This window comes from Neomonachus schauinslandi, chromosome 4 (genome assembly GCF_002201575.2).
Source record: "Neomonachus schauinslandi chromosome 4, ASM220157v2, whole genome shotgun sequence".
Classification (NCBI taxonomy): domain Eukaryota; kingdom Metazoa; phylum Chordata; class Mammalia; order Carnivora; family Phocidae; genus Neomonachus; species Neomonachus schauinslandi.
This window is the reverse complement of record NC_058406.1, coordinates 69,809,304-69,836,082: the sequence shown is the minus strand read 5'-3', so window position 1 is coordinate 69,836,082 and position 26,779 is coordinate 69,809,304. Positions and strand designations below refer to the sequence as shown.

Here is a 26,779-nt window from a genome sequence, read left to right as displayed (position 1 = left end):
GTATATAAAATTTTGCTTCTAATTCCAGGGTCCACCTACCTTCTAAAACCCTTCCATAAGCTTTCAGGTCACCCTGCTCTAAGTATATCTGTTACTGAATGAGGCAGAGAGTGTATACATTACTGTCTATATGTGCATATAATCCTTACTAATAGAAGCAGCCCATGAATTCAGTAACTTTCAACTGGGTGAAAATTTACTTAGTAACTGAAACAAAAAGAAACATGACATGTTACATTCTAGTTGATTCTGTAAACACCTAAAGTGCAGTTTAGAACAATGGTGCTTACTTGAAACCAGAGCTTTTGTTTGGGCTTCTTCAACTATCCTACTCTCTCGAAGAATATGGATTTGTGCCTTTAGTTACAGAATGGAAACAGTCTTTTTTTCCCCTCTCCCCAGAGATGGCAAATCCTGTGGTTGTTATAAGTAGCTGCAGCTCTCAGGAAGAGGAAAATCGCGGCACTTTTAACCAGCATACCTCGCCCTCTGAGGAGCTTCTGTTAGAAGACCAGATGAGGCGAAAACTCAAATTTTTTTTCATGAATCCCTGTGAGAAGTTCTGGGCTCGAGGCAGAAAACCATGGAAGCTTGCCATACAAATTCTAAAAATTGCAATGGTGACTGTACAGGTAAGCATCTCAAATCATGAGTTTAATGAGGCCTCTTTTAGTAACAGGAGGAGTAAGGACAGTGGTTTTTTTCTAACTTTGAACTGTATGTATGATGGAGGACGATAAATAAGGAAACACACAATCTTAAACTCCTCTCTCTTCAATATTTGTGAAAGAAGACTTTGGGGTTTTTTTTTCCCCTTACTTTTTTCCCTTCTCATCTTTCATTAAATTACAATTTTAGTCACATAATGGAATCAGTTTTTAGGAAAAGAAAATTTTAATATTGGGTTTGTAATAGAGAAGCTGAAGGTTTCTAAATCAGCTGTGAAAACTAGCTGTTGCCCTACCAGAGGATTATTTTCCTTCCTAGTTTCCTAGGAATTTCTCTCTCTTCAGAAACTTCAAGGGTTTTCTGTTAAGGCAAGTGCTTGGATTCTCATAGCCCTGCAGTGGAAAAATGTGGAGGTAACTAAAAAGGAGTGGCATAGGTAGTGAAATACGGGACTTCATTTTAGGAGAGTTTGAATCTCATGTCCTTGACTTTGTTGACATTTCTTGGGGAAATCATATTTTGCAATTCTTTATATATAGTGATTATGATTTACTCTTGTGAAGATACATTTTGCTACTGGTGAGAGTAATTATCCCCATTTCATAGATGAGAATATTGAGGCTTAGTGAGGTAAAATAATCTGTCATAGTCAGGAAACTAGAAGAGTGGAGCTGAGATTCAACTCAGATTTTATTCTAAGACCTGTGTTCTTAATTACTCCTAAATGTTTTAGGGAGCTCATTTAACCATCCTCTGTTTCCTAGGGTGGTTAAGAGGAAAAGTGCCCAATGATTTAAGATGTTAAGCCTGTTAGTAATAAGCATATAAAAGGCATTCTTAAAAGGAACTGAGGGGTTGTTTTGTTTAAGATTTTATTTTTAAGTAATCTCTGTACTCAATGTGGGATGAGAACTCACAACCCTCAGCTCTTTGGCTGAGCCAGCCAGTCTCCATCTGAGGATTTTTCTTTTCTTCTTCTTCTTTTTTAGATTGATTGATTGATTGATTGATTGATTGATTTAAGAGAGATTGGGGTGGGGGGTGAAGAGGAGCAGAAAGAGAGAGAGAGAATCTTAAGCAGACTCACCGCCAAGCACAGAGCCCAACAGAGGGCTCGATCCCACGACCCTAAGATCATGACCTGAGCTGAAACCAAGAGTCTATCGCTCAACCAAGTGAGCCACCCAGGTCTCCCAGAGGGTTTTTCTTAATTGTGATGTTTCCTTAACCTGTATTAGAGCAACCAAGCAAATATTACATAAAGATTCTATAACCAAGCAAAACAGGGTGACTGGGTGACAGATGCCCTCTTCTCAGGGGAAAGAAGTTCATTTGGAGATTTTGTGTCTGCAGCAGCAAAAGAAAGACAGGTCTGATGATAGGCACCCTACTAAGTGTTCCCTTTCCCCAAGGCCTGGTACAGTCTCTGAGTTACAGGGATTTTCTCTCTGTCATGGGTACACCCTTGAGGGCAGGGACTGTTGTTTCTGCATTGCATCCTTGGGACCCAGCTCGGTGCTGGCATGTGGGGGGTACTCATTTGTAATTGGTCTTTAGGAATTCTCTGGAGGCTTTTCAGTCATCTGCTTCATTATATGTAAAATCCCTGGAATATCAAGCTGTCTTCTTCTTGGGATTTAAATAGGACACTTGGCTTAAAGAGGCTCTTTGGAAATAAAAGTCCAGTTAGATGGAGCGTACTGGCATGTATGGGGTGCAGGGCATACATCACAAGGAGAGGTGAGAAAAGAAAAGATTTGTATGCTCAATTTTTCCCCAGTAAGACCCTGTACTACTTTGTGTAGCTTGATAGGGTGGCTAGAGCTTGGATTATTTCTGTTAGACCTGGGTTCAGATTTTGACTATACACTTGGTAGTGATGTGTTGAAAAAATTATTTAACTTCTCTGGGCCTTTATGTACCCATCTCTAAAATGGGTATGTTAGGAACTGTACTGTGGGATTAGTATGCAGGAAGTTCCTGGTATGGCACATAGGTGCTCAGTGTTGTTTCCCTTTTCCATATAAAATACACCCTGTTTCACTCTGAGATCCAAGTCAGAGTGTATGTTCTAAACTTACAGTGTGTGTGTGCGTCTATGTGTGTGTGTGAGAGAGAGTGAGGGCAAGAGAGAAAGAGAGAGAGAAGGTGAGAGCAAGGGAGAAAGAGAAAGAGCAAGAGAGCAAGAGATTGAGATGGTTTCAGAGGGAAGAGAAGGTGAAAGAGACACCTGGAGTAAAGTTTCAGGTATGATTGAAAGAGCCTACGTTAAAATGACAGCAGTACAGTTAAACAACTTTTTGTGCGTGAATAACTGAGTTTCATGTAAAACTCTGGGGTCAGTCCTGCATGAATAGTAAGGATATATTATGTTAATATTCTTTAATTTAGAGATCAGTTGAAAGGATGTTTTTTATTTTTGGTCTTATTGTCACAGTTTTGATAATTAAACTGACAATTAACTATAGTCATTTGATTGGAGGCTTAGACTTATTTAAGGAACTTCTTATATTGCCTTGTACACCTGCTTCAAAGCCTTCTTGATGTCCTGCACAATTCATTTTAAAATCTACTTGCCATTTAAGCCCCTGCACCATCTGCCTCCAGTTTTTCTGCCGACTTTTTTTTCTTGCTGTTCCTTCAGTTGGATTGTGCTGGGATCCTCAGTGTCCCCCCCTCCCCCCACCAAGTACTAAGTTCCACTCTACCTTCTAAGCCTTTTTCCTGTGCTCCTCAAATGTCCCCACCCAAGTTATGCACATGCTTCTAGGGTTTTCTATCATTATTTCATTCTTAAGGAAACCTTCCCATTTCTTTAGCCAGCGTGACCTTGCTTCTCTAAACTCCTAAAGGAGGACTTCTCTGAAAGTGGTGGTGGGGGCAACGATGTAAGTAAGATCATACATGAAAATGTGCAAAGCCACTTTCTTTCATTTTAAAACTAGAAGCTCACTTTATCTTTAAGGCCAGATTAATTTACAGCTACCAAAAGTTTAATATATATTGAATATATTCAGGACAAATTAGACTTGAATAGATAAATTGATTGTTATATGGAGACCTTTTATTCCCTTGCTTTTTCAACCCCTTTTTTTTTTCTTCTTTTAAGCTGGTCTTTTTTGGGCTAAGTAACCAGATGGTTGTAGCTTTCAAGGAAGAGAACACTATAGCATTCAAACACCTCTTCTTAAAAGGATATATGGACCGAATGGATGACACATACGCAGTGTACACACAAAGTGATGTATACGATCAGATCACCTTTGCAGTGAACCAGGTAAATCCAAGTATGTGCGTTCTTACTTGGGAGAAAGAACAGACTGGGAAATTGTTAGCAATGTACATAATAGAAGCTGACATTCCACTGTAGAAGGGTGAACATTTTTGTGATATGTATAAATGATACGTATAAAACCATTTTAAAATTATTTTTTAAAAAAATCACCATCGAACTTCCATGAAACAAGAAATTGAGAAAAGCTTTGGTTTAGTAACAAAGAGACAGAAACTTTAAAGAATTAATTAAAAGAATCAGAGCTAGGGGTTGGCATGAGTACCTCAGAGATTTAAAATTATTAACCATGGCCCTGGTTGTAAGTAGTCATTAAGTCTTCAGAGTTTATACGTTCAGGGGCCCTTAACAAATAATGAGAATATTAACTTTGCAGAGCATATATAGCAACTAAGACCTGAAAGCTCATTTAAAAAATAAGTAAGGCCTTTATGTCATACATGACAATGCTTTTATTGTAACATTGATTAACTGCCCCCCGAAAGTAAAAATTACTATAGTGCAATTATGGTTCTTAATTATCTAGAGACAATCTATGTACAGTGAGATAGTAAAGTGCTAGGATGACATATGTGTTTATGGCATCAAGGCTTTCTGTTAACCCTTGGACTGTGTAAATTGGTCAGAAATCTACAGTGATGGAAGTAAGCTGCGTAAGTTACTAAACAGAATTATGGATCTGTGTGAAAAATTCCTCTGTCAAAGCAGAGCTGCAGAGGCAAGTGAGGACAGATGCCCAGTCTGATTAAAGCCCTCAGAGGCCACAGCCACTTGGGGGCCCCATCGGTCAGTCCCATAGGTCACCTGCCTTCCAGCCCTAGTCCCACACACCCCATTCCTGTCCTAGAGTCCTCTGACTCAAGCTCCAGGGCTTCCCTTAGTTGGACACAGTCCTACCACTTGCCCCTGACCATCTAGCTCTTGCACAGACCTCCACGACGAGTCTTATTAGGACAGCAAGGAAGTTTGGCCAGAGCCTATCTTATAATGTTAGCAGGTTACCTGCAGCCCTGCACCTAGGATCTTCTATGTTTCAAAATCTTACAGAGTTCAAGACACACAAGTTTCTGTGGTCAGGAGGCTCAGATCTTTAGGTAATTCCTGGGAGGATGGCTTCACAAATAGTGGGCGCTCAGAGGGCTACAGGACCCCATACTTGTATGACTCCAGCTCATGGCCCCTGCATGTCTTTCCAGCTCTACTTCCCATCACACACCATTGCAGGCACACTGGTCTGTTTGGGACCTCACCACACTCAAGATCTTTTACCTTTGTTTTCATTTAAGGGACTGTTTACCTCTTACACCCTCCCACCCCCAATATAAAACTACCAGTTTGGCTCAGAGTAGCTTTAGCAAGGCTTAATCCACTTATTTCCTTGAATAGAGAACAAAAACCTCAAAACCGAGTATCTCCACTGTTATACTATTTGCTCCCTACACGTAGGACATAATGCTACTTAACAACTTATGCGGCTTCTTTTTTTTTTTTTAAAGATTTTATTTATTTATTTGACAGAGAGAGACAGCAAGAGAGGGAACACAAGCAGGGGGAGTGGGAGAGGGAGAAGCAGGCTTCCCGCGGAGCAGGGAGCCCGATTCGGGGCTGGATCCCAGGACCCTGGGATCATGACCTGAGCCCAAGGCAGACGCTTAATGACCAGCCACCCAGGCGCCCCTGCAGCTTCTTTTTATTACCGTAGATTTCCAGCCCCTTTCCCCAGTCCCGGTGCTAACAGAGTTTAGTGCTGTAATTACATACCCTGTCCTAGCGGTTTACCATCTCACTGTGAATAGATCAGCTCTAGTAATGAAGAGCAACTATTGCATTTTAATAATTTTTTGACCTTATCATAAATTTGACAAATATCTGAGTACCTACTCTATGCCTACTACTGTTTTAAGTGCTGGGGTTAGAGCAGTGGCCTTGATAAATTCCTTGCCCTGTGGAATTTATATTCTAATGGAGGAGATGGATTTTAACAAGTTTAACCAGAATCATTTGGTTTCAGATAGTGATGAGTGCTAAGAAGTTAACACTTAAGTTAACATAAGAGCATTAACAGTTGCCTCAGGGTGGTCAAAAAAGGCCTCTCTGAGGACTTGCAGTCTAAGGAAGAATATTCCAGGCTGAAGGAGTAGCAACACAGCGAAGGCTCTCAAAGCCAGAAAACATTTAGTATATTTGAGGAATGAAGGAGGTGGGTATGGCTGGGCTAGGTCCGGTCTCTCAGGCCTTTATAGGCCCTGGAAAGAAGCTTTGAAACTTATTCTGAGAGAGACTGGAATCCATCGGAGGGCTTTCAGTAGGGGAGAGACTGTAATATACATTAGCAAAGGTTAATATTTATTCCCTCAAATATTTAGTATCTGTTGTGTATCAGATACTGTTTTTTTTTTAAAGATTTATTTATTTATTTGAGAGAGAGAGAGAGTGTGGGGGGGGGAGGGGCAGAGGGAGAGGTAGACACAGACTCCCCACTGAACAGGGAGCCCGACGCAGGGCTCAATCCCAGGACCCCTAGATCATGATCTGAGCCAAAATTAAGAGTCAGATACTCAACCAACTGAGTCACACAGGTACCCCTCAGATATTGTTTTTGGTGCTGGATACTACAGTGAACAAATAGACAAAGTCGAGGAAGTCATATTCTAAAAGGGAGAGATAAGCATTAAGTAAATAAATAAGGATATCATTTGTCAGTTGGTTATAAGTATACAAAAGTATACAAAACAACAACAACAACAACAGGCAGAGTGAATGAATGGAATGAATGGAGGTGGTCAGGAGAGGCCTCTCTGATAAATGACAGGTGGGCAGGGCAGACCAGAGTATGGGGAGGCAGTCTGTAGCTGGTTCAGGGAGGAGCCCTTCAGGGAGAAGGGAGGACATGAACAGAGCATAGAATAGATTTGTGTTTTGGGTATCACTGTCCTAAGGGCATTACATGCATTAATTCACTTATTCCTGTAACAGTCCCCTTAGTTCTATATGGGGACTGGGCTGTGGTGAGAGGCAGATGGCCAGCAGGAAGACCACTGAAGAGATTCAGTTTGGCAGGGGGAGAGATGAGGTGGTATGGACAAGGGTGAGAGCATTGAAGGCAATGAGAGGCAGCAGATTTGGGATATAATCTGATAGTAATGCATGGCTTTCTGAGGGACCAGAAGTGAAGTATGAGAGAAAGAGGCTAAAGGACCATTTCTAAGTTGTGGCTTCTACGCGAAGCTGAGTGGCTTATGGAGTCACTGATTGAGAAGGGCATTTTCATGGAAGGAGTTGGTTTTTCTATTTGCACATTTATGTTTGAGATACGTCTTAGACACCAGAGGTGTCATGCGGGCAGACTGCTACCCATGTATGGAATTCAGTGGAGAGGTCAGGAGATATAAATTTGGAAGTCATCAGCATATAGATAGTGTTTCAGCATGGGACTGGTTGAGATCACTTATGGAGAGAATGCAGCTGAAGAAATCAAGGACTGAATCCAAGGATACTCTGAGACGCAGAGGTTGGCAAGAGCAGAATTCAGCAAAGGAGACTCAGGTGGAGAGCCTGTGTCTCAGAAGTCAAGTGAAGGAAGTATTCTGTGAAAGGGAAAGCACTCAGCTGCATCAAACACCGTCGGCAGACTAAGTTAAATGAGAACTGAGCACCATGTATCAGATCTGGTAAAATGCTGCTCTTGGTGGCCTGGACGAGGCCCAGTTCAGCATTCATCCCATAGGCTCAGATTATAAATGATTTATTTCATTTAATTTAGGCATGTTTCACACGCACTGTTTAGTAGGATTATTTAGCTCTATGTCCATCCCCCTAAATTGTTAATTCCAGGGGACAGACACCATATCACTCTCTTTGTATCACTAATTGTGCCAAACAGCATTGTTCATAGTAAGCTCTGAAGCACATTTTTTTCTTCTACAGAAATCCATTCAGAGTTTATTTATTTATTTTTTTAAGATTTTATTTATTTGACAGAGAGAGACACAGCGAGAGAGGGAACACAGCAGGGGGAGTGGGAGAGGGAGAAGCCAGCTTCCTGCTGAGCAGGGAGCCCGATGCGGGGCTCGATCCCAGGACCCTGGGATCATGACCTGAGCCGAAGGCAGCGCTTAACGACTGAGCCACCCAGGCGCCCTCATTCAGAGTTTAAATTGATGATTATTCCAAAGTACCATGAGATCCTCATTTGTAAAATTACATTTTATTTTATTTTATTTATAGGACTCCCTAGGATGAGGGAATATTGCCGTGAAAGTGACTAACCTGTATTCTTGCAGTGATAAAGAGGCAACAGTTTTGTTTGTTTGTTTTTTGAAAAAGTTTTGCAAGTTAGCTTGGAACAATTGTATCCCCCTTCCTATATTACAACAGCAAAGCAGAACTCTGACCTTAATAAGAAATGGTTCAGAGATAAAGTTTGTATTCACACTGAATGCGAAAAATCAATTCCTGCGCTTAGTTCTTTAAAGAAGGAAGAATCACAGAGTTGATGTGCTGTAAGCCTTTAATTTTGTAGACAAGGAACCAGAGGCTCAGAAAATTTGTGACTTGCCCACACTCACAGAAATGAGACTGGAGCCCAGAACTCTAATTTGGGAGTGCTTTCTGAAGGCTACTGTCCTGGCGCACAGTAGCATGTCATGTGCTCTGCATATCGACGTGAACGTGAACGTCAGCGTCTCCACCCAGAAAGCAGGTTGGAACCTGCCCGTTTCATAGGCAGGGTGGGTAGGCAATCATATCTTCATTTTTGTCTGGCTGGTGTTCCCATTCTGTTTCTCTTTTCGGGTTGAAGTACTTGCAGCTCCGCAACACGTCGGTTGGGAATCATGCTTACGAGAACAAGGGCATGGAGCAGTCTGCTCTGGCCATCTGTCAGCACTTCTACAGGCAAGGAAACATCTGTCCTGGAAATGATACCTTTGACATTGATCCAGAAATCGAAACTGGTGAGGTCTTCAAGAAACTGGAGCTTCCATTTTTTTTTTAACTCCTTGATTTATCCTTAAAATCAGTAATTTCATCTCTGAAAATGTTCATTTGGTCTGTGCTATTAGGTCATAGTAAGAATATTTGTAGGAGTTATTATGTGTCAGGTACTGTCCCAAGCCCTTTACTGTAACTCATGATTTTTAAAAACAACAGCTAGAACAAACCAATAAGGCAAGATATATTATTTTTTTTTAAAGATTTTATTTATTTATTTGAGAGAGAGAGAATGAGAGACAGAGAGCATGAGAGGGAGGAGGGTCAGAGGGAGAAGCAGACTCCCTGCTGAGCAGGGAGCCCGATGCGGGACTCGATCCCGGGACTCCAGGATCATGACCTGAGCCGAAGGCAGTGGCTTAACCAACTGAGCCACCCAGGCGCCCCAAGGCAAGATATATTATTATCCTCAATTTAGAGAAGACTAAAGTATGGCTCAGAGAGTTCAGTGATATGGTCCAGATGGAGCTGGTAAGAGGTAGTGCTGAAATTTGATCCAGGCTATCTGTGCTCTGAGCCACTACATTCTTAGCCTCTATATTCCAATTCCTCTTGCACTGGATAAGCCAGTTATATAAACTTATACTATCCTTATAAAACATTGTACTTGCAAAGTCATCATGTATATAAAACTCCCTCCCCTCAACTGCACTTCTCTACTTAGTATCTTTGATGGTGGGTTTTAGGGAGGAACCAGAACCAGGAATTAGAATAGAATGGCTTATTATTATTATTATTTTATTTTTATTTATTTATTTTTTTAAGTAGGCTCCATGCCCAGAGTGGAGCCCAGTGCAGGGCTTGAACTCACAACCCTGGGATCAAGATCTGAGCTGAAATCAAGGGTTGGTCACTTAACCAACTAAACCACCCAGGTGCCCTTGAGTGGCTTATTCTTATTAGCAAAGTTCTATTTACAATGTGTACCTAAAATACTAACTTAAGTCTTTGAGTTAAAAATTAAGTATCCGGATACTTTTAACAATAGTCACTGGGACGGTTTTTGGAGAGGGATAGTCAAGGATTACAGTACAGATTAGTGAAATCTCCTAAAATGCTGTCTTCCTTTTTTTTTTTAATTTTAAAATAAAATAGTATTTTAAAAAATAGATCCTTTAAATTTAGAAAATTTTATCTTAGGTACTGTAAGTGCTTCACACTTATGCTTAGGATACAAAAAAGGGAGAAGGGATGCAAAGTTTAGGCTCACAAAGGCAGGAAGGAAGAGAGCATTCTATAGGAGACTAATGAGACAGAGTTCAGGTTCAGGTCTCCTACCCTTCACTCACTCCAGAAATGTAGCCACTTGCATCTTAAAAACAAATGACTCATTGTAACCAAGCAATATTGACCTTTAGCTTTTAAATCTTAATTCAGAAGAACGGTAGAATCTGAATATCTAGTCTTAAATATATTATCCTTCCAAGATGCAGTTCACTTATTTATTTTAGGCAATATACATAATGTTTTGTTCCTTTCTATGGCAGAATGTTTCTTTGTAGAGCCAGACGAACCTTTTCACATCGGAACAGTGGAAGGAAATAAACTCAACTTAACGCTGGACTTTCATAGGTGAGGGAAGCAGTTGGGAGTGTACCTTGTGTGTCTGGGTGTGTATGTTTTCACTGCACTAAAGCCTCCTCTGTTTCCTAGACTCCTAACTGTGGAGCTGCAGTTTAAACTGAAGGCCATTAATCTGCAGACCATTCGTCATCACGAGCTCCCTGACTGTTACGACTTTACTCTGACTGTAAGCGTGGGCTGGGCTGAATTTGGTCACTGGCTGAAGAAAAATTGTTTGATTTCGTTACATGTTTCATCTACCCCTATTAAAGCGTGGTCAGATATATAGGATGTTTCCACTTGAATGTGCCCAGGGGAAACATTGGTACAGCTGGCTCTGTTTTGTTACGGTAACTTGTTTACTTGTTAATTATCTATCCTCTGTACCTCAGTGGAAGTCCTGTGAGGGCGGGGACCTTGCCTCCAGTACTCGGACCAGTGCCTGGCACAGGGGAGGTGTTCAATACAAAAGTGGCAGAGAGCTTGTAGGTCCTCTGTAGTTGGCTCATACCAGTCTGTGGCTCTCTGCTTACAGTCATTGCCAGGGGTTCTGGCTGCTGAGGCTCCTCACTGTAGATGTGTGCAGCCTTTGGGTTATTGCTCACAGTGCCTTCCTTGGGCCACCTCCGGATGCTCTGGTTCCTCCCCCTTCAGCCCACCCTGCCACATCTCTGTTCTCTACATTCCAGTTGCAAAAGGAGCTATTAATGCTCTCTAGAGAGCACAAGGTGCCTCCCATGTGAGCTCATCAGCCCGTGAGGCTCAGGGTCAGTAATCCAATGCTGTGTGGGGCATACGTGGAACAGCATTTGATACAACTCGCCTTCACACAGTCCAGATTGCTGTTACTTCAGCAGCAGTTTGTACCAGAGCTCTGTCCTTGATATTCAACTAATTGGCTATGAGAAATCAAGTTTTCAGAGGTTGAGGTTAAAAAAATTTCCAAATATAGTGTAATTAAGAATTATGCATATTGGGCGCCTGGGTGGCTCAGTCGTTAAGCGTCTGCCTTCGGCTCAGGTCATGATCCCGGAGTCCCGGGATCGAGTCCCACATCGGGCTCCCTGCTCGGCAGGAAGCCTGCTTCTCCCTCTCCCACTCCCCCTGCTTGTGTTCCTGCTCTCGCTCTCTCTCTCTGTCAAATAAATAAAATGTTTAAAAAAATAATAAAAAAAAAAGAATTATGCATATTATTTAACAGGAAAAAGCACTAATACTGTAAGACTATTTTGTGTTAGGCTACAAATTTTGATCCTAATATTAACTGGGAAGTTACGAATTTTCAATATTACTTGACTTTTTTAAAAAAATTGAGCTATTAGGGGCACCTGGGTGACTCAGTCGTTAAGCGTCTGCCTTTGGCTCAGGTCATGATCCCAGGGTCCTGGGATCGAGCCCCGCATCGGGCTCCCTGCTCGGCGGGAAGCCTGCTTCTCTCTCTCCCACTCCCCCTGCTTGTGTTCCCTCTCTCACTGTGTCTCTCTCTGTCAAATAAATAATTAAAATCTTAAAAAAAAAATTAAAAATTGAGCTATTATCCAGTCTTGTCTCTTCTCCCTCCTCTCCCTTACCACCCCCTGCACCACTCTCGAACTGAGAAATGGCACTTTTCAGAAGTTTTATAATCCTCAAGGCTCAGCTCAACTGACACCGTCTTCCTGGACCCTCTTTGTGATGCTTCAGTTAGGAACGCATTCTGTGCTCTGAACTCCAGGGTTTTATTTTTGGTTTTGTTTTTATATTTTAATGGGCTTACCCACCTTCTCTTTTGTTTTAGGATTTTCTAGGCTTTTGTCATCAACTCTGCTAGACTGAAAGCTGCTTGAAGGCAGGGATCATTTTATTAATCTTTGCATCCCTCAAAGAACATAGTAGGTGACTCAAATATTTGTGGAATGAATAAATGAAACATTTGTAAACTGCAGACCCTTTCCCATGACTCAGTACAGTGGTGAGAGCAACCTGGCCCGTTAGCCACAGGTGGATGTTCTGTTTTTCCTGTTACTGCAGATTTGACCCAACTATGCCTGTGCCTTGTGGATTTAGCGGTGTGTCTCACAGAACTGTAGTGGAACTGATGCCCTACAGGGTAGTTTATTTTTTTATTTTTTATTTTTTTAAAATATTTTATTTATTTCTTTGACAGAGAGAGAGAGAGCCCAAGCAGAGGGAGTAACAGGCAGAGGGAAAGAGAGAAGCAGGCTCCCTGCAGAGCAGGGAGCCTAATGCAGGGCTCGATCCCAGGACCCTGGGATCATGACCTGAGCCGAAGGCAGACGCCCAACCAACTGAGCCACCCAGGTGCCCCAATAGGCTAGTTAAATAATAAACACAATTAGTGCAACTTTATGGTTATAAGTAAACATGAACTGGGGCCATATATGCCTGACTTAAAATGCAAGGGTTTTGGAATCAGGCAAGCCTAGATTTGAATTCCAGCTCACCAGTTAGTAGCTTGTAACTTTAGGTAAAATACTTAATTGGTTTGAATTCCAGTTTTCTCATTTATAAAACAGAATTAATGCCCATCTACCTAACAAAGTTGTTGTCAAGACATCTGTCTATCTAATATACTTCATGTATATGATATATATAGCAGATATTTGATTCATGCAACAACTGTTTATGAAACCTTCCTGTGTGTGCCTATCATTTGGATTTATAATGTAAAAGTAGTACATTAACATTCATCCATAGCAACTTAATATATTCTTGCATCATGTATTTTGAAGCTCTTTATTAAGTGTACAAACATCTAGGATTCTTGTGTTCACTTGAGGAACTGACTCTTACATCATTAAGAAATGGCACTTTTTACCCCAATATATATTCTTTGCTCTAAAATCTACTTTGTTTGATCTTAATATAACCACTCCAGCTTTATTTTATTTATTTATTTATTTTTAAGATTTTATTTATTTATTTGACACAGAGAGAGAGAGAGAGACAATGAGAGAGGGAACACACGCAGGGGGAGTGGGAGAGGGAGAAGATCCCAGGGACCCTGGGATCAGGACCTGAGCCGAAGTCAAATGCTTAACGACTGAGCCACCCAGGCGCCTCTCCAGCTTTCTTTTAATTAGTGTTAGTATGGTATATCTTTTTCCATCCTTTTGATATTAACCTATTTGTATCTCATGTTTAAAGTAGGTTTCTTATTAGGCAGCATAGAGTTAAGTCTTGTTTTTTTACCCAACCTCATAATCTGTACCTTTTAATTGGGGTGCTTAGACCATTTAAATGACATGTGATTATTAATATAGTTTCTCTCTTTTTCTGCCTGAATCGAGTATTTTTTGGATACTATTTTAGCTCATTTGTTAGCTTATTAGCTATAACTTTTTATTGTATTATTTTTAGGGTTTACAGTACACATATTTAAATTATTATCACCTGCCTTCAAGTGATATTACACCGCTGCATGTAGAGCACAGGAATCTGTAACAATCTATTTCTGTGTCTCCTATCTTGGCTTTTATGTTGTTGTTGTCACAGAGTTTACTTCCAGATGTGTTACAAACTATATAATGCACTGTTAGCAGTTTTTATTTAAACAATTATCTTTTAAAGCAATTTAAATAATAAGAAAAAAAGTATATTGGCCCATGAAGTGCTTTATCCAGCATGCTTCCTTCTTTAGTATAGCTCTAGGCTTTCATCTGGGATCATTTTCCTTTCGTCTGAAGGGCTTCCTTTAACATTTTTTATAGTGCGGGTCTGCTGAGAGACTTTTATATGCCTAAAAAAGTATTTATTCCTTCTTCATTTTTATTTTATTTTATTTTATTTTATTTTTAGATTTTTATTTATTTATTGAGAGAGAGAGTGATAGAGAGAGAGCATGAGAGGGGGAGAGTCAGAGGGAGAGGCAGACTCCCCGCTGAGCAGGGAGCCCGATGCGGGACTCGATCCCGGGACTCCAGGATCATGACCTGAGCCGAAGGCAGTGGCTTAACCAACTGAGCCACCCAGGCGCCCCTATTTTATTTTTTAAGTAAAGATTTTATTTATCCATTTGAGAGACAGAGCACAAGCAGGGGGAGTGGCAGGCAGAGGGAGAGGGAGAAGCAGGCTCCCCACGGAGCAAGGAGCCCGACGCAGTGCTCAATCCCAGGATCCTGGGATCATGACCCAAGCTGGAGGCAGATGCCCAACCGACTGAGCCACCCAGGCGCCCCTCCATCTTCATTTTTAAAGATGGTTTCACTGGGTATAGAGTTCTCGGTTGACTGTTTCTCCCCCAGGACTTTAAAGATGTTGTTGCTCTTCTAGCTTGCATTGCTCTGATGAGAAATGTGCTGTGGTCTTCATCTTTGTTCCTCTGCAGGGGATGTATTCCCTCCTCCCTCTTGCTGCTTTTCAATTGTTGTCTTTATCTCTTTGATTATGATATGCCTTAGTGTAATTTTCTTCAAGTTTCTTGTGTTTAAGGTTTATTAAGCATTGATTCTGTGGGTTTATAATTTCCATTATATTTGACATTTATTAAACGTCACTTCTTCAAATAGTTTTGTCTATTCTCCTTCCTCCCCCTTCAGGATTCTAATTCCATGTATATTTGGTCCCTTGAAGTTGTCTCATAGCTCGCTAATGTTTTGTGTTTTTGTTTCATTTTCCAATCTTTCTTCTCTGTGTTTCATTTTGGAAGTTTCTAGCTCTACCTTCAAATTCACTAATCTTTTTTCTGTGCTATCTAATCTGTTCTTAATCCTATCCATTATTTTTTCTTCTTTGTTTAAAGAATTCAACTTCTTCAAGCCCGACTGAGATGTGATTGACATTGAGCCAAAGTATATTTACTCAGCAGATATTTAGTGAGCACCTACTATTTATAAGGCCCGGACACTGTGTGGGAAAAGCATGGGTTCTCCTCGGCAAAGATTTCTGACTCATTCAAATAATATGAAGCATCTTTCCTTTGTGAGGCCATGGACTGGGTCCTCCAGTGGATGTGGAGATGTGCAGACACTGACAACACTTTTAGCTGCTTGTCAAGGAAAGAAGCTTACAGTCCAACATGAGGAGAAACAAAGTGACCAGACTCACTAAATTTCTTTGAAATCTTATATCTGCAGGGATGTCTAGTTACCCCTCATGAAGAAGCTTCAATAAAATTCATTTAAATGGCAGACTTTTTTTTCTTTTTGAGAGAGAGAGAGAGAGAAAGAGCACAAGCAGAGGGAGCAGCTGAGGGAGAGGGAGAAGCAGACTCCCTGCTGAGTGGGGAGCCCGATGTGAGTCTTGATCCCAGGACCCTAGGATCATGACCTGAGCTGAAGGCAGACACCTTGACTGATGGAGCCACCCAGGCACCCCTAAAGAGCAGACTTTTGAAAGAATGTTTTCTCTTTAAGACTTGAGCGAGGAGGCACTAAAAGCAAACCAAACAAAACCACGGCTGATTTCCGTGCTTTCCCCGTCCCTGCATGGGGCAAGTGGAGAGAGCTAGAAAGGGAAGACAGTAGGATTATGGAAGGTGTTCTGGTGTGGCTTTGTCCTGCTTGGTGCCTGGTGTCTGAAATGGTGATCCTTGAAGCAAAACATGGCTGTCGACTCCCTGTTACCACATCCTTTTTTATACATATGGTACTAGAGTGACTAAGAAATCTAGGCCCAGAATGAAAATCAGAAAAGCTCCACCTGAAGTGTTTCAAGCCTGAGATAATTAACCTCTGTGTTAGTAAGAACTGCTGCAGCATTAACAAACTATCCCCAGCTGAGTCCCGGGGAGGGGGGAAGGCACACTTGTACCAGCTCTTGTTCATATCAAGAGGGCATCTAGAGATACTTAGAGTGGGAAGGAGAGAGATCTCTTGTTTTATAAATTGTCCAGGGCTGGAATACTGTCCTAGAAATATAGGGTTTTAGAGACTAAAAGGTCTCGACAGAAGATCTTGTCCAACTTTCTCATTTCACATAGAAATAAAGGGCGCTTCCCAAAGTTAAACAGAGCTAGCATCAACTCGGGGAGGAGAGTCTAGAATGAGAATCTGGGTGGATATCCTGTTACCTTGGAAGATCTGTTTCCTAATTAATGCCTAGAGACATCTTGGCTTCAAGAACTATCAGTGTGTTTTGACCCTTTTCCTGTTCTTCACAGATAACACTTGACAATAAGGCCCATAGTGGAAGAATTAAGATAAGTTTAGATAATGACATTTCCATCAGAGAATGTAAAGACTGGCATGTATCTGGATCAAGTAAGTGGTGAATTTTACTAGTTTTCAAAATGGTTATTAAATAAAATAAAAGGGTTATTAAATTACTGGGATGTGTGGAGCATCAAATGAAAGAATCAGAGCATTCCCAAGTTCCTAATTCTCTGCAAATAGATCAACTCATTGTGGGTGTCTGATGTTCCAGGCAACGCATAAGTTATTAGTAATTGAAATGACTTTTGCTGACCTCTACATGTGCCCTCACTAGCCCAGTTCCTACCCAAAAATGCACATGATCCCCCAGGAAAAATAATCACATATGCCCAAACTAATATTTTTTGAGTGTTTACTGCATAAGGACTTCCACCTACAATTTAGTAGTTTTAAAATATCCTTGAGATAGGCAGCATCCCTATTTACATAAAGAAACTAAGGCTTGGAAGTGAATCTTGGTGCCTGTGATCATACAGCCATGGAGAGGTCAGGTAGGATTGGACCCTGAAGCATCCCGCATGTTATATTTATATTCAGGAATGAAGAAAGGGTACATTCTTAGAAATATGGACATAAATTCAGGTATAGACTAAGTATGATTGAGAATTTGGGGGCTGAACTAGAGAAAATTGACTGGAAAAGAATTGATCTTTCTCATTTTTTAGGCCCTTTGGTATGCTGTGCTGGATTAGGTCAGGGGTTCTTAGATTCTGGTGAGCCTAAGAATCACCCCAGGTCCCTGCTTAGATGCAGGTTCCCCAGCTCCCTGCAAGGCAGTCAGCAGGTCTGGGGTGAGGCCTAGGAACGTGCAGGTCATCCTTGTTCATGCCATACTTGGAAAATCATTGCTTTAGGGCTTCCTACTGGTTGATTCACACAGTTCAGAAGTGGTAATGAGATATTAAGGATAAATGAAATTTCTTCATTCTAGCATTCTTTTCATTATGAGGTAACTTCAAATATTTAAGGCTTGTGAATCACAAATTTTATTTGTCATCTGTAAACACTACTTCTCCACACACTTTGGAATAGAGAAAATGAGAGCATATGAAAGTACCTGGCACGCAGGCTTTCTCTCAAATGTTTATTTCTTAGTTTTTAGGTTTTTCTAAAGTAGATGCAGACATTTTGGTAACAATTAGATGTCCCTTGGCTAATATTAATAGGATGCTTCATTACAGAACTTTGAACTACAGAACTATAGTGTTAAGTGCTTGTCTTTTTATCAGTGGGGAGCAGTCTACCTTGTCAAATAAAGACAGGCTCTGTAGCACAGCATATGAGGGCTGAGACCTCTGCTCACCTCTCTTCACCTGACTCCACTCATGCTGGCTGACTCTGTGCTTGCAGTTCTCCAGAATCTCTGCGTGGGTGGCTCTGTCTTATCACCCAGGTCTCACCTGAGACCTGCTGCCCCTTACTGTGCCGCATAAACGAGCCTCTTCTCCCCATGCCCCCACACCAGTCTCTCTCATTTCGAACAGTGGTTCTCGAACTTCTCTGCCAGCTGAGAGAGCTTGTGAAAATGCCGTTTCTGATTCAGTGGGTCTAGGGTAGGGCTGGAAGGTGTGCATGTCCACCAGTTCCCAAGGGATGCCAAGAACCACTCATACGCAGTGACAGATGCCGGACACAGACTGCAAAGGTTTGAATCCTGACTCTGCCATGGACTGGCTATGTAGCCTTGGGCAAGTTTCTGTGACCTCCTTGTGCTGCATTTTCTCACCTGCCAAGTGGGGATAATCACAGCCCCCTGGTTGGGGTTGCTGTGAGGATCAAATGAGTTAATACGTATAAAGTGCTCAGGACTGTGTGTGGCATAGCAATACCTGTTAGCTATTATGCTCATTTTCTTCATATCACTTACTCCTGTCTGCAAGTATTTTGTTCATTTACTTGTTTACTTCCCTGTGTGTCACACTGAGTAGAATAGAAATTCCCCAAGTCGGGGGCCCATCTTGGTCACCACTTGTATGCTCAGCATCTAGAGAAACACCTGACACATAGTGGGTTCTTAACAAGTGTTGTACATCCAGATAGTATATTTTAATAGGATGTGCAGGAAGGCTAACTGTATTAAGAACAAAAGACCACAGGCTGATAATTAAAGATCTGTTATTGATGGCTGTAGTAATTTTTAAAAGAAGGACTTTTAACTTTTTTAAATACTCATGTGAAAGACACTTACCAGGGCCTTTTCTCTCTGTTGTCTTTGCAGAAAGAATGTCTGAATGCTCTAAATTATCCTAAAAAGCAGTGTAATGCGTTCAGATAAAATTTGAAAATGCTTCTGAAGGATGCAAAAAGACCTGAATCAGTGGAAAGGCACATCATATTCTTTTGGATTCTACATTACATATATTCCAATTCTCCCTAAATTAATTTATACATTTAATTTATAAATTTTAATTTAAATTATAACCCCCCCCCAAAATTACCAGTAGGATTTTTACTGGAATTTAACAGTCTGACTCTAAAGAATATATGGAAAAATAAACAAGCAAGAATAGCCAACAAAAGTTCCAAAAAAGAGTAATGAGAAGTGTTTGCCTTAGGCATTAAAATACACTCAAACATCAAAAGGGTAAGAGATGGTTCTTGAATCCATACAGTTAATTTGGCAACTGATAAAGATGGCATTTCAAATCACTGAGAATAAGATTTGCTCTTTTGATTGGCAAAAACAAAAGATTATTAATTTCCAATGGTGGACAAGATGTGGAGGTATGTGTAGGTATGTAAACTGGCGTGATCTTTTTGGAGGGCAATTTCTTAGGATTTCTTTTTAGAACTATGTATATACCTTACCCCAACAATTCCATCTCTAGATATTCATTTGCCTAAAGAATCACTTGCACCTGTGCACAGAGAGGACAGATTACAATCGGAGTGTCCTCATAAATCTTATACATCTATCCTGTGGTATGCAATGCAGCAGTTAAGCAGGTAACACTTTTTCCTTCCAGTTCAGAAGAACACTCACTACATGATGATCTTTGATGCCTTTGTTATTCTGACAAGCTTGGCCTCACTAATCCTGTGCCTTCGATCTGTGATTAGAGGACTTCAGCTTCAGCAGGTAGGGCTTGCTGCTTTCTAGAAATGCTACGGACACTGTGATCGACAGAGAAATTCATGGTGCCTCCCCTCTTTTCCCTAAAGGAATTTGTTGGTTTTTTCCTCCTCCATTATAAGAAGGAAGTTTCTGTTTCTGATCGAATGGAATTCGTCAACGGATGGTACATTATGATTATTATTAGTGACGTATTGACAGTTATTGGATCAATTCTGAAAATGGAAATTCAAGCGAAGGTAACTTTTTTCCTATTTATGCCATCATCAGTATCAGATTTGCACTAATATTTTTCCAGAATGTGAACATTGGCAGAGTAAACGATTTCTTTCAAACATTGTGTTGAGTAAACTTAAAATCAATAGCAGTAAGTTTCTTAAATCTCGTCAGGAAATCTCTCAGGCAGAGCTCTCCAAAGGTGATACACAAGCCTCTGTGTCAGAATCATTTGGGGATGTCATCTTGACCTATCAGCAGATTTTAACACTGCAAGCACTCCCTCTTTGTTGATGCACTTCTTCACTGGGCTATCACTTACCTGGTTTCCATCCTAAATCACAAGCTGGTCTTCTGACATCCTTTGCTGGATCCTTCTTATCTCTCTAACTGACTAAAGTGACAATGCCTGAAGGTGCAGTGCTTGGACATGTGCTCTTTTCTGCCATTGTCTTGGTGATCTCACCCTGTCCCGTGGCTTTAAATAGTAACTCTCTGCCAATGATTTCAAAGTCTGTATCTCCAGCTTGGAACTCTTCTCTGAACTCTAGTCTCAAATATCCAACTGTCGATTTCACATTTTCATTTGGATGTCTACTTGGTCTCTCAAACTTAACATACCTAAAACAGAACTCCCCAGTCCAAACCTGCTTCTCCTTTCTGACTTCAGTTAATGGCAACTCTTCTCAGTTGCTCAAGACGAAAGCCATAGATACATCCTTGACTCTTCTCTTTCACTAATCCTCTCTCCCCTCCATCTAATCCAAGAGGAAATGCTATCCGTCTACCTTCAAACACCACCTCATCGCCTCCACCATGACCAGCCTGGTCCCAGCCACCATCAGCTCTCACCTATATTATTGCAATAGACTTCTCACTCTTCTCACAGTCTGCTCTTAACCATAGCAACCCAAATGGGATCATATCACTCCTGTTCAGAGCTTTCCAATCTCCCCAGCCTATCAGACTAAAATGCAAAGTTGTTAAATTACCCACGAGGCCCTAAACTGCCTACTCCCTTACCTCTGTGACTCCATACTCTCCCCCATTGCTCACTCCCTCCGGCTTTACTCTCTATCTTGCCAGGCATCCTCCTGCTGTGGGGCCTTTGCACATGCTTGTCTCTGTGCCTGGAACACTCCTCTCCTAGATTTTTGCTTGGCTTGCTCCCTCACTGCCCTCAGGTCTTTGTTCAAATACCACCTTCTTAGTGAGACCTTCCTGATCACCCCACTTAAAATGTAACCCGGATAGCCATTCTTTCTCCCCTCCCCTGAATTTTCTCCTCAGCACTTACCATCAGTACTGAGGGTTTTGTTAATTTATTTCTGTTCTCTCTCCCCCATACACACTAGAAAGCAAGCTTCATGAGGGAAGGACATTTTGTCTCTTTGTTCATTTCTTTGTTCTTAGCACCTAGAATGGTGCCTGATTCATATCAACCCCCAAAATATTTTTTTGCCCAAATGGATTTCTGCTAAATAATCTGTTTTTTCCCCCCACACTGTTTTAGAGTCTAACAAGTTATGATGTCTGTAGCATACTTCTTGGGACTTCCACCATGCTTGTGTGGCTTGGAGTCATTCGGTACCTCGGCTTCTTTCAGAAGTACAATGTAAGGATTCCATGGATCTCCACGCTGCTGGTATTTCTATCTTTCTGAGTTAGTGCACTGCTTTGGCTGAGGGACGAGTGGATTCTAATGGCCTCTCTTCCTTTCCCAGCTCCTTATTCTGACCCTGCAGGCAGCGCTGCCCAATGTCATCAGGTTCTGTTGCTGTGCTGCTATGATTTACTTAGGCTATTGCTTCTGTGGATGGATCGTGCTGGGCCCGTACCATGATAAGGTACCAATAAACAACTCTTTCCTGTTACCGTTAAGCTCCTAAAATAGTGCCAGTGGCTCATTATCCTTTTAAAATGGGCTCCTTCCATTTTGTGACTCAGCCTGAAAACATTGAAGGTAGAATATATCTAGTATCATGTTTATAAACTGGCACGGTGTGACCAACTTGAGAGAATGATTGATTCACTCAACTACTTCACCTCCTTTTGTGGAATATATCAGATAATTACATCTTTTTTTTTTTTTAACCACCTATGAGGTCAAGATTAGTGGGTTTGACTCATCAGTATATATTAGAGTAAGCTATTTAGGCAAGACTTTTGGAAGTGTGACTTTATTAAAAAGATAGTATGGGGACAAACTTGAAGAAATATTTGAAAATTTTGTTACCAGAGTTATTGTCTTGATTATAATGCCATGACCCTAAGTGGAATGAGCTTTAAGATGAGAAGTATGAGCATGCACGGTTAGGACTTGGGTATCTCTACAGGAGTGTTTCTAGGATCTCTTTCTATGTAGGTAAAGGGGACGGTAAGACTTGACTCAGAAAAGCACTGAGAGTGCAGACCGGCCCCTTCTTCAGTTCAGGCTGTCCCATTAAGGGGAGCATCAAGAAGGAGCTGCTTATTCCCAGGCATTATACAGGTTGTGTATATCACACAGCAAATGCTTGTAGTTTTGTCAGATTAACTACATAGTTTGCAGGAGGAACTTGGGATATCTGGTCCCATTATTTTTAATATGCTGTCATGAACAAAATCTCCAGTGGGAAGGAACATGGAATAACGTGAACTTTTCTCTTTTCTTTTTCCTGTTCCGTTCTCTGAACGTGGTCTCTGAGTGCCTTTTCTCTCTGATAAATGGAGATGATATGTTTGCCACGTTTGCAAAAATGCAACGAAAAAGTTACTTGGTCTGGCTATTTAGCAGAATTTACCTCTACTCATTCATCAGCCTCTTTATATATATGATTTTAAGTCTTTTCATTGCACTGATCACTGATACATATGAAACAATTAAGGTAGGTTCATTAAGAGCCGTAGGTAGCAACATTTTTCCAGAACTTCTAGAATGGCAGTAAAATATGGTACCTAAGAGAGAAGAGAACTGATAGAATGTCAGTTTTTTCAGGGTAGAAAAGAAAGACTTCAATTTTAGATACTGAGACACAGAAATGAAGAATTAGAATTTGTAGAATGTTGAAAGTTTTATCTCTAAGTAAGCTTTTTCCAACAAGCTTTCTAAACTTTTATTAGAATTATAAAGATCCTGACTCAGTCAGGAAAGCATGTGACTCTTGATCTCAGGGTCATGAGTTCAAGCCCACATTGGGTATAGAGATTATTTAAATAAATTTAAAAAAAAAGACTTCTAAAAATCAGTAGGCTTTGATTGAGCAAAACATATGGCATTTCAAAATTTTATGGGGAATTTTTTTTTTTAAGATTTTTTTATTTATTTGTGAGAGAGAGAATGAGAGACAGAGAGCATGAGAGGGAGGAGGGTCAGAGGGAGAAGCAGACTCCCTGCTGAGCAGGGAGCCCGATGCGGGACTCGATCCCGGAACTCCAGGATCATGACCTGAGCCGAAGGCAGTCGCTTAACCAACTGAGCCACCCAGGCACCCCTATGGGGAATTTTTAAAATCCAATTTTCATAAAGAAAAACTGACCTCTTAGTTTGGAGTGTGCTGTGACTGAACCCATACTCTTTACAAGGCCCTGCCTGGGACCATCCCAGAGGCGTGGTCTCCAGAAGAATGAAGAGATTGATATATCAAATACTAGCCATGTATGCTTTATACATGTCAGAAATATGATTTGAAAAGCTGTTATTTATATTGTCACTCACATGGGATATTTTCAAAATCAGTCTGAGCCCTTTGAAATAATGGAAAGGCAGGGTAAGTATCCATATATATTTAAATTTCTAATAACTTTATACTATTAGGTATACCATTGACATAGACACTTCCACTTGGGGACTTTCTGGGTATGAAAGGGGTAATGAAACATGATGTCATACAAATATAGTCCCAGGGATTAAGCAAAGGTTAGCAGGAGTTAATGGGTTATGAGTTGACAATTATGAATAACTTGCTTATGAAGCCTGGGCCATGATTTCAGTTTTACTGAATCAGATTTCAAGAACTGACTATCCTCAATACTTGCTTGGCAGATGTGTGCTTAGAGTCACCAAGGCCGCTGGGAAAGAGTGTAGTTGTACTTATCCAAATCCCTCCCCACCGTGCTCTAAAAATTCACTGCCTTTAGCTTTGCATGCAGAGAACTATATGGTATTTAAGGGTGATATCCAAGGTCTCAAAGAGTAGTAATATGAGTTGACAACTCTTGATACAAGTCTGAGACTCACAGTTTAGATGTTTACCTCTTTCCATGAGCTCAGAGCACCTGTCAGGTAGGCAAGTGATGCCTGATCCTATCTGGTCAGGGCACGTTCTCGAGATCTTAGATCCAAAACTCATGTTAATACAAGGCCCTTAAATAAACCTGTCTGTCTGAAAGGGAGACTCCAAAAGGGTGTGCAGGCTGGACTGTCCCTGGAAAGACAGCTCAGACTCAGATTCAACATGCCCAATTTGGGTTGAACTAGACCCACAAAAGAGCCTATGAGGACACTGCAGAATTCTAGACTCGCTTTTCCTTAGCTAGACTTAAGAATGGCTCTAAAGGCTACATCTACCTGGAAATACTTGGAAGTGACTGAACTATCCCTCTAGAAAGATCCCCCTCCCTGGACAAATGATCCATTTTGAAATTGGAATAAAGCTGTTTTCAAGGTACTTATTCATGAGAGCTTTTTTTTTTTTTTATTCTTCTGTGTAGCATTACCAACAAGATGGCTTTCCAGAGACTGAACTTCGTACATTTATATCAGAATGCAAAGATTTACCCAGTTCTGGAAAATACAGATTAAAAGACGACTCGCCAGTATCGATATTCTGCTGTTGTAAAAAGTAGCTATCAGGCTAATCTGTGCCCTGGAGGGAAATATAATGTGTAGCTGAGTTGGGAAACTATATGGATATTTTAAGATCAGGTGTCGTATGTTTAAAGACTATTACTTTGAGCAAACTGATAGCTATAATTCATCAAGAACTATTTATATTTTTAAAAGCAGTATTTAATGTCTTTTGCAGCTTTATGTTGGGTTTATTTATTTTAAACTAACTTTGATGAGAGAAGCTATTGAATTCTTGTTATTTCTTGTTTATTTTGCCATAGCTTTAGAATGTGTTCTCCATCCCCCTCTTTAGCTCTTAGCTTCCAGCTCTTCTGACTGGGCTGACTGTATCATCAGTGGAGAATAATGCCTGGTCTGACTTAACACAACTCACTAACCCTGGTCTTAACCACTCTCTGGGGTACATCCCTGAGAGAGAGGGTTTGTGGTTGCTGTATATCAATAATCATTGCATTTTAAAATCTTCTCTTAAAGGGCAGAATAAGAAAGAGACAACTGTCACCAGCTAACAGTCTAAATTTTGGTTCTGAAGGACAACTGTTATATGATGCTGCTTTTAGTTCTGGAAAGAATCAGGTTTTTTTATTATTCATGTATAAGTTTTCTCTCCTTCAGTGTTAAAGTATGTAGTTGAAAGAGTATCCTATACATATATAGAAATTAAAGTGCAGGGCGCCTGGGTGGCTCAGTCGGTTAAGCGACTGCCTTCGGCTCAGGTCATGATCCTGGAGTCCCGGGATCGAGTCCCGCATCGGGCTCCCTGCTTGGCGGGGAGTCTGCTTCTCCCTCTGACCCTCCTCCCTCTCATGCTCTCTGTCTCTCATTCTCTCTCTCTCAAATAAATAAATAAAATCTTAAAAAAAAAAGAAATTAAAGTGCATACCAAATGCATATTCAATCCTGCAAGGATTAGTTTAGTGCTTGCATGGCCTTGCGCAAACTGTGTGATGTACTCTGCCCTTCACAGGCACATTCAGTCTCATGGAAGAGAGTGTTTGTTTTAGGGTCAAGAACTGTGGTTTCAGGTTTCAGGGGGAGAGGTTCTAAAACTCACATTAAACATATTTTGAAAAACAATTATGCTTAAAACGTAAAAGTAAGTGGGAAATGTATGCCTTAAATAGACACAGAAACAAAGTCTCCACTCCTTGGATACTGCTGATTGGAATTTCAGGGATTTTTACAATGTGTATCTTTGTTTTGAGTGTTATTTATTCAAGTAGAAATGAATTCAGTGGTGTGCAATAAAGGTTTTCTCAAAGCAGCTCTTTTTTTTTTTTTGTAAAGGAAACCTATTTGTTAATTTGTAATTTTGTTTTAAGGGTTAAATGAATATAGCCTTGAGACTCTGAAGTCTTACTATTTAACATACTGACAATCCCAATAACACTCCAGGTGTTGAAATGTGAGATTTTACAATGAGTATAAGCTATTCTTGCAGAACTTATGGCTTTTAAAAAATGGAAAATCTAAGTCTCTGGATCCCCTGGTGTTTCATTTGCGCACTGAAATTTGAGATACTTGGAGTTCCCCATTGCAACTATTTCTCCCTCTACAGTGTTTGATAAGAATTTACTTACTGTTTATTTTTAAAATAATACCTTTATAAAAATTAAACAATACCTTTTTACCTATCAATAATGTATGTATCACCAATTACAGCTATTTATGTACATATCTCTCTTCTCCACTTTGTGAAACTAAGGAAACTTCTCCAGATCAGGAAAGCAATTCAAGGGCAGTAACTGTTAATTATGTCTCTGTCAGTGTAGCAGTGTGGTGAGAATAAAGACCTGAATAGAAATCTTGGACCTACTACAAATTGTGTGGATGACCTCAGGGCAGTAACTTAAAGCTCTCTGAACCCATTTTCTTAATTTCAAAAGGAGATGACAGTACACAGAGTGCTGAGTGTTCAGTGAGATAACATGTAAATCAAGCTTCATACCTAGTGGGCACTCAGGGTTACTCCTGGCCCCTTGAAGCACACA

General features: G+C 40.7%; 1 protein-coding gene across 2 annotated transcripts; it reads left to right on the top strand.

The window, feature by feature from the left end:
* The first annotated feature begins 404 nt into the window (after positions 1-404).
* MCOLN3 (mucolipin TRP cation channel 3) lies at positions 405-24,869 on the top strand. 2 transcript variants are annotated; one of them, XM_044914058.1, is made up of 12 exons: positions 405-632; positions 3,779-3,946; positions 8,763-8,916; positions 10,441-10,525; positions 10,607-10,703; positions 16,617-16,716; positions 19,635-19,747; positions 19,831-19,980; positions 21,471-21,572; positions 21,682-21,803; positions 22,617-22,824; positions 24,650-24,869. In XM_044914058.1, exons 1-12 carry the CDS (start codon positions 405-407, stop codon positions 24,782-24,784), a joined length of 1,662 nt encoding a protein of 553 aa, XP_044769993.1. In that variant the 3' UTR covers positions 24,785-24,869. The 2 variants fall into 2 exon arrangements, with proteins under 2 accessions (XP_044769993.1, XP_044769994.1); XM_044914059.1 differs by lacking the exon at positions 3,779-3,946.
* Positions 24,870-26,779: the final 1,910 nt, after the last annotated feature.

What these genes read in the sequence shown, in the direction of transcription:
- MCOLN3 (XM_044914058.1), top strand. Translation starts at nt 405, where the DNA reads ATGGCAAATCCTGTGGTTGTTATAAGTAGCTGCAGCTCTCAGGAAGAG. An exon ending in TCACCTTTGCAGTGAACCAG is followed by an intron (nt 3,947 to 8,762) that starts GTAAATCCAAGT and finishes TTCGGGTTGAAG; the next exon opens with TACTTGCAGCTCCGCAACAC. An exon ending in AAATGGAAATTCAAGCGAAG is followed by an intron (nt 19,981 to 21,470) that starts GTAACTTTTTTC and finishes ACACTGTTTTAG; the next exon opens with AGTCTAACAAGTTATGATGT.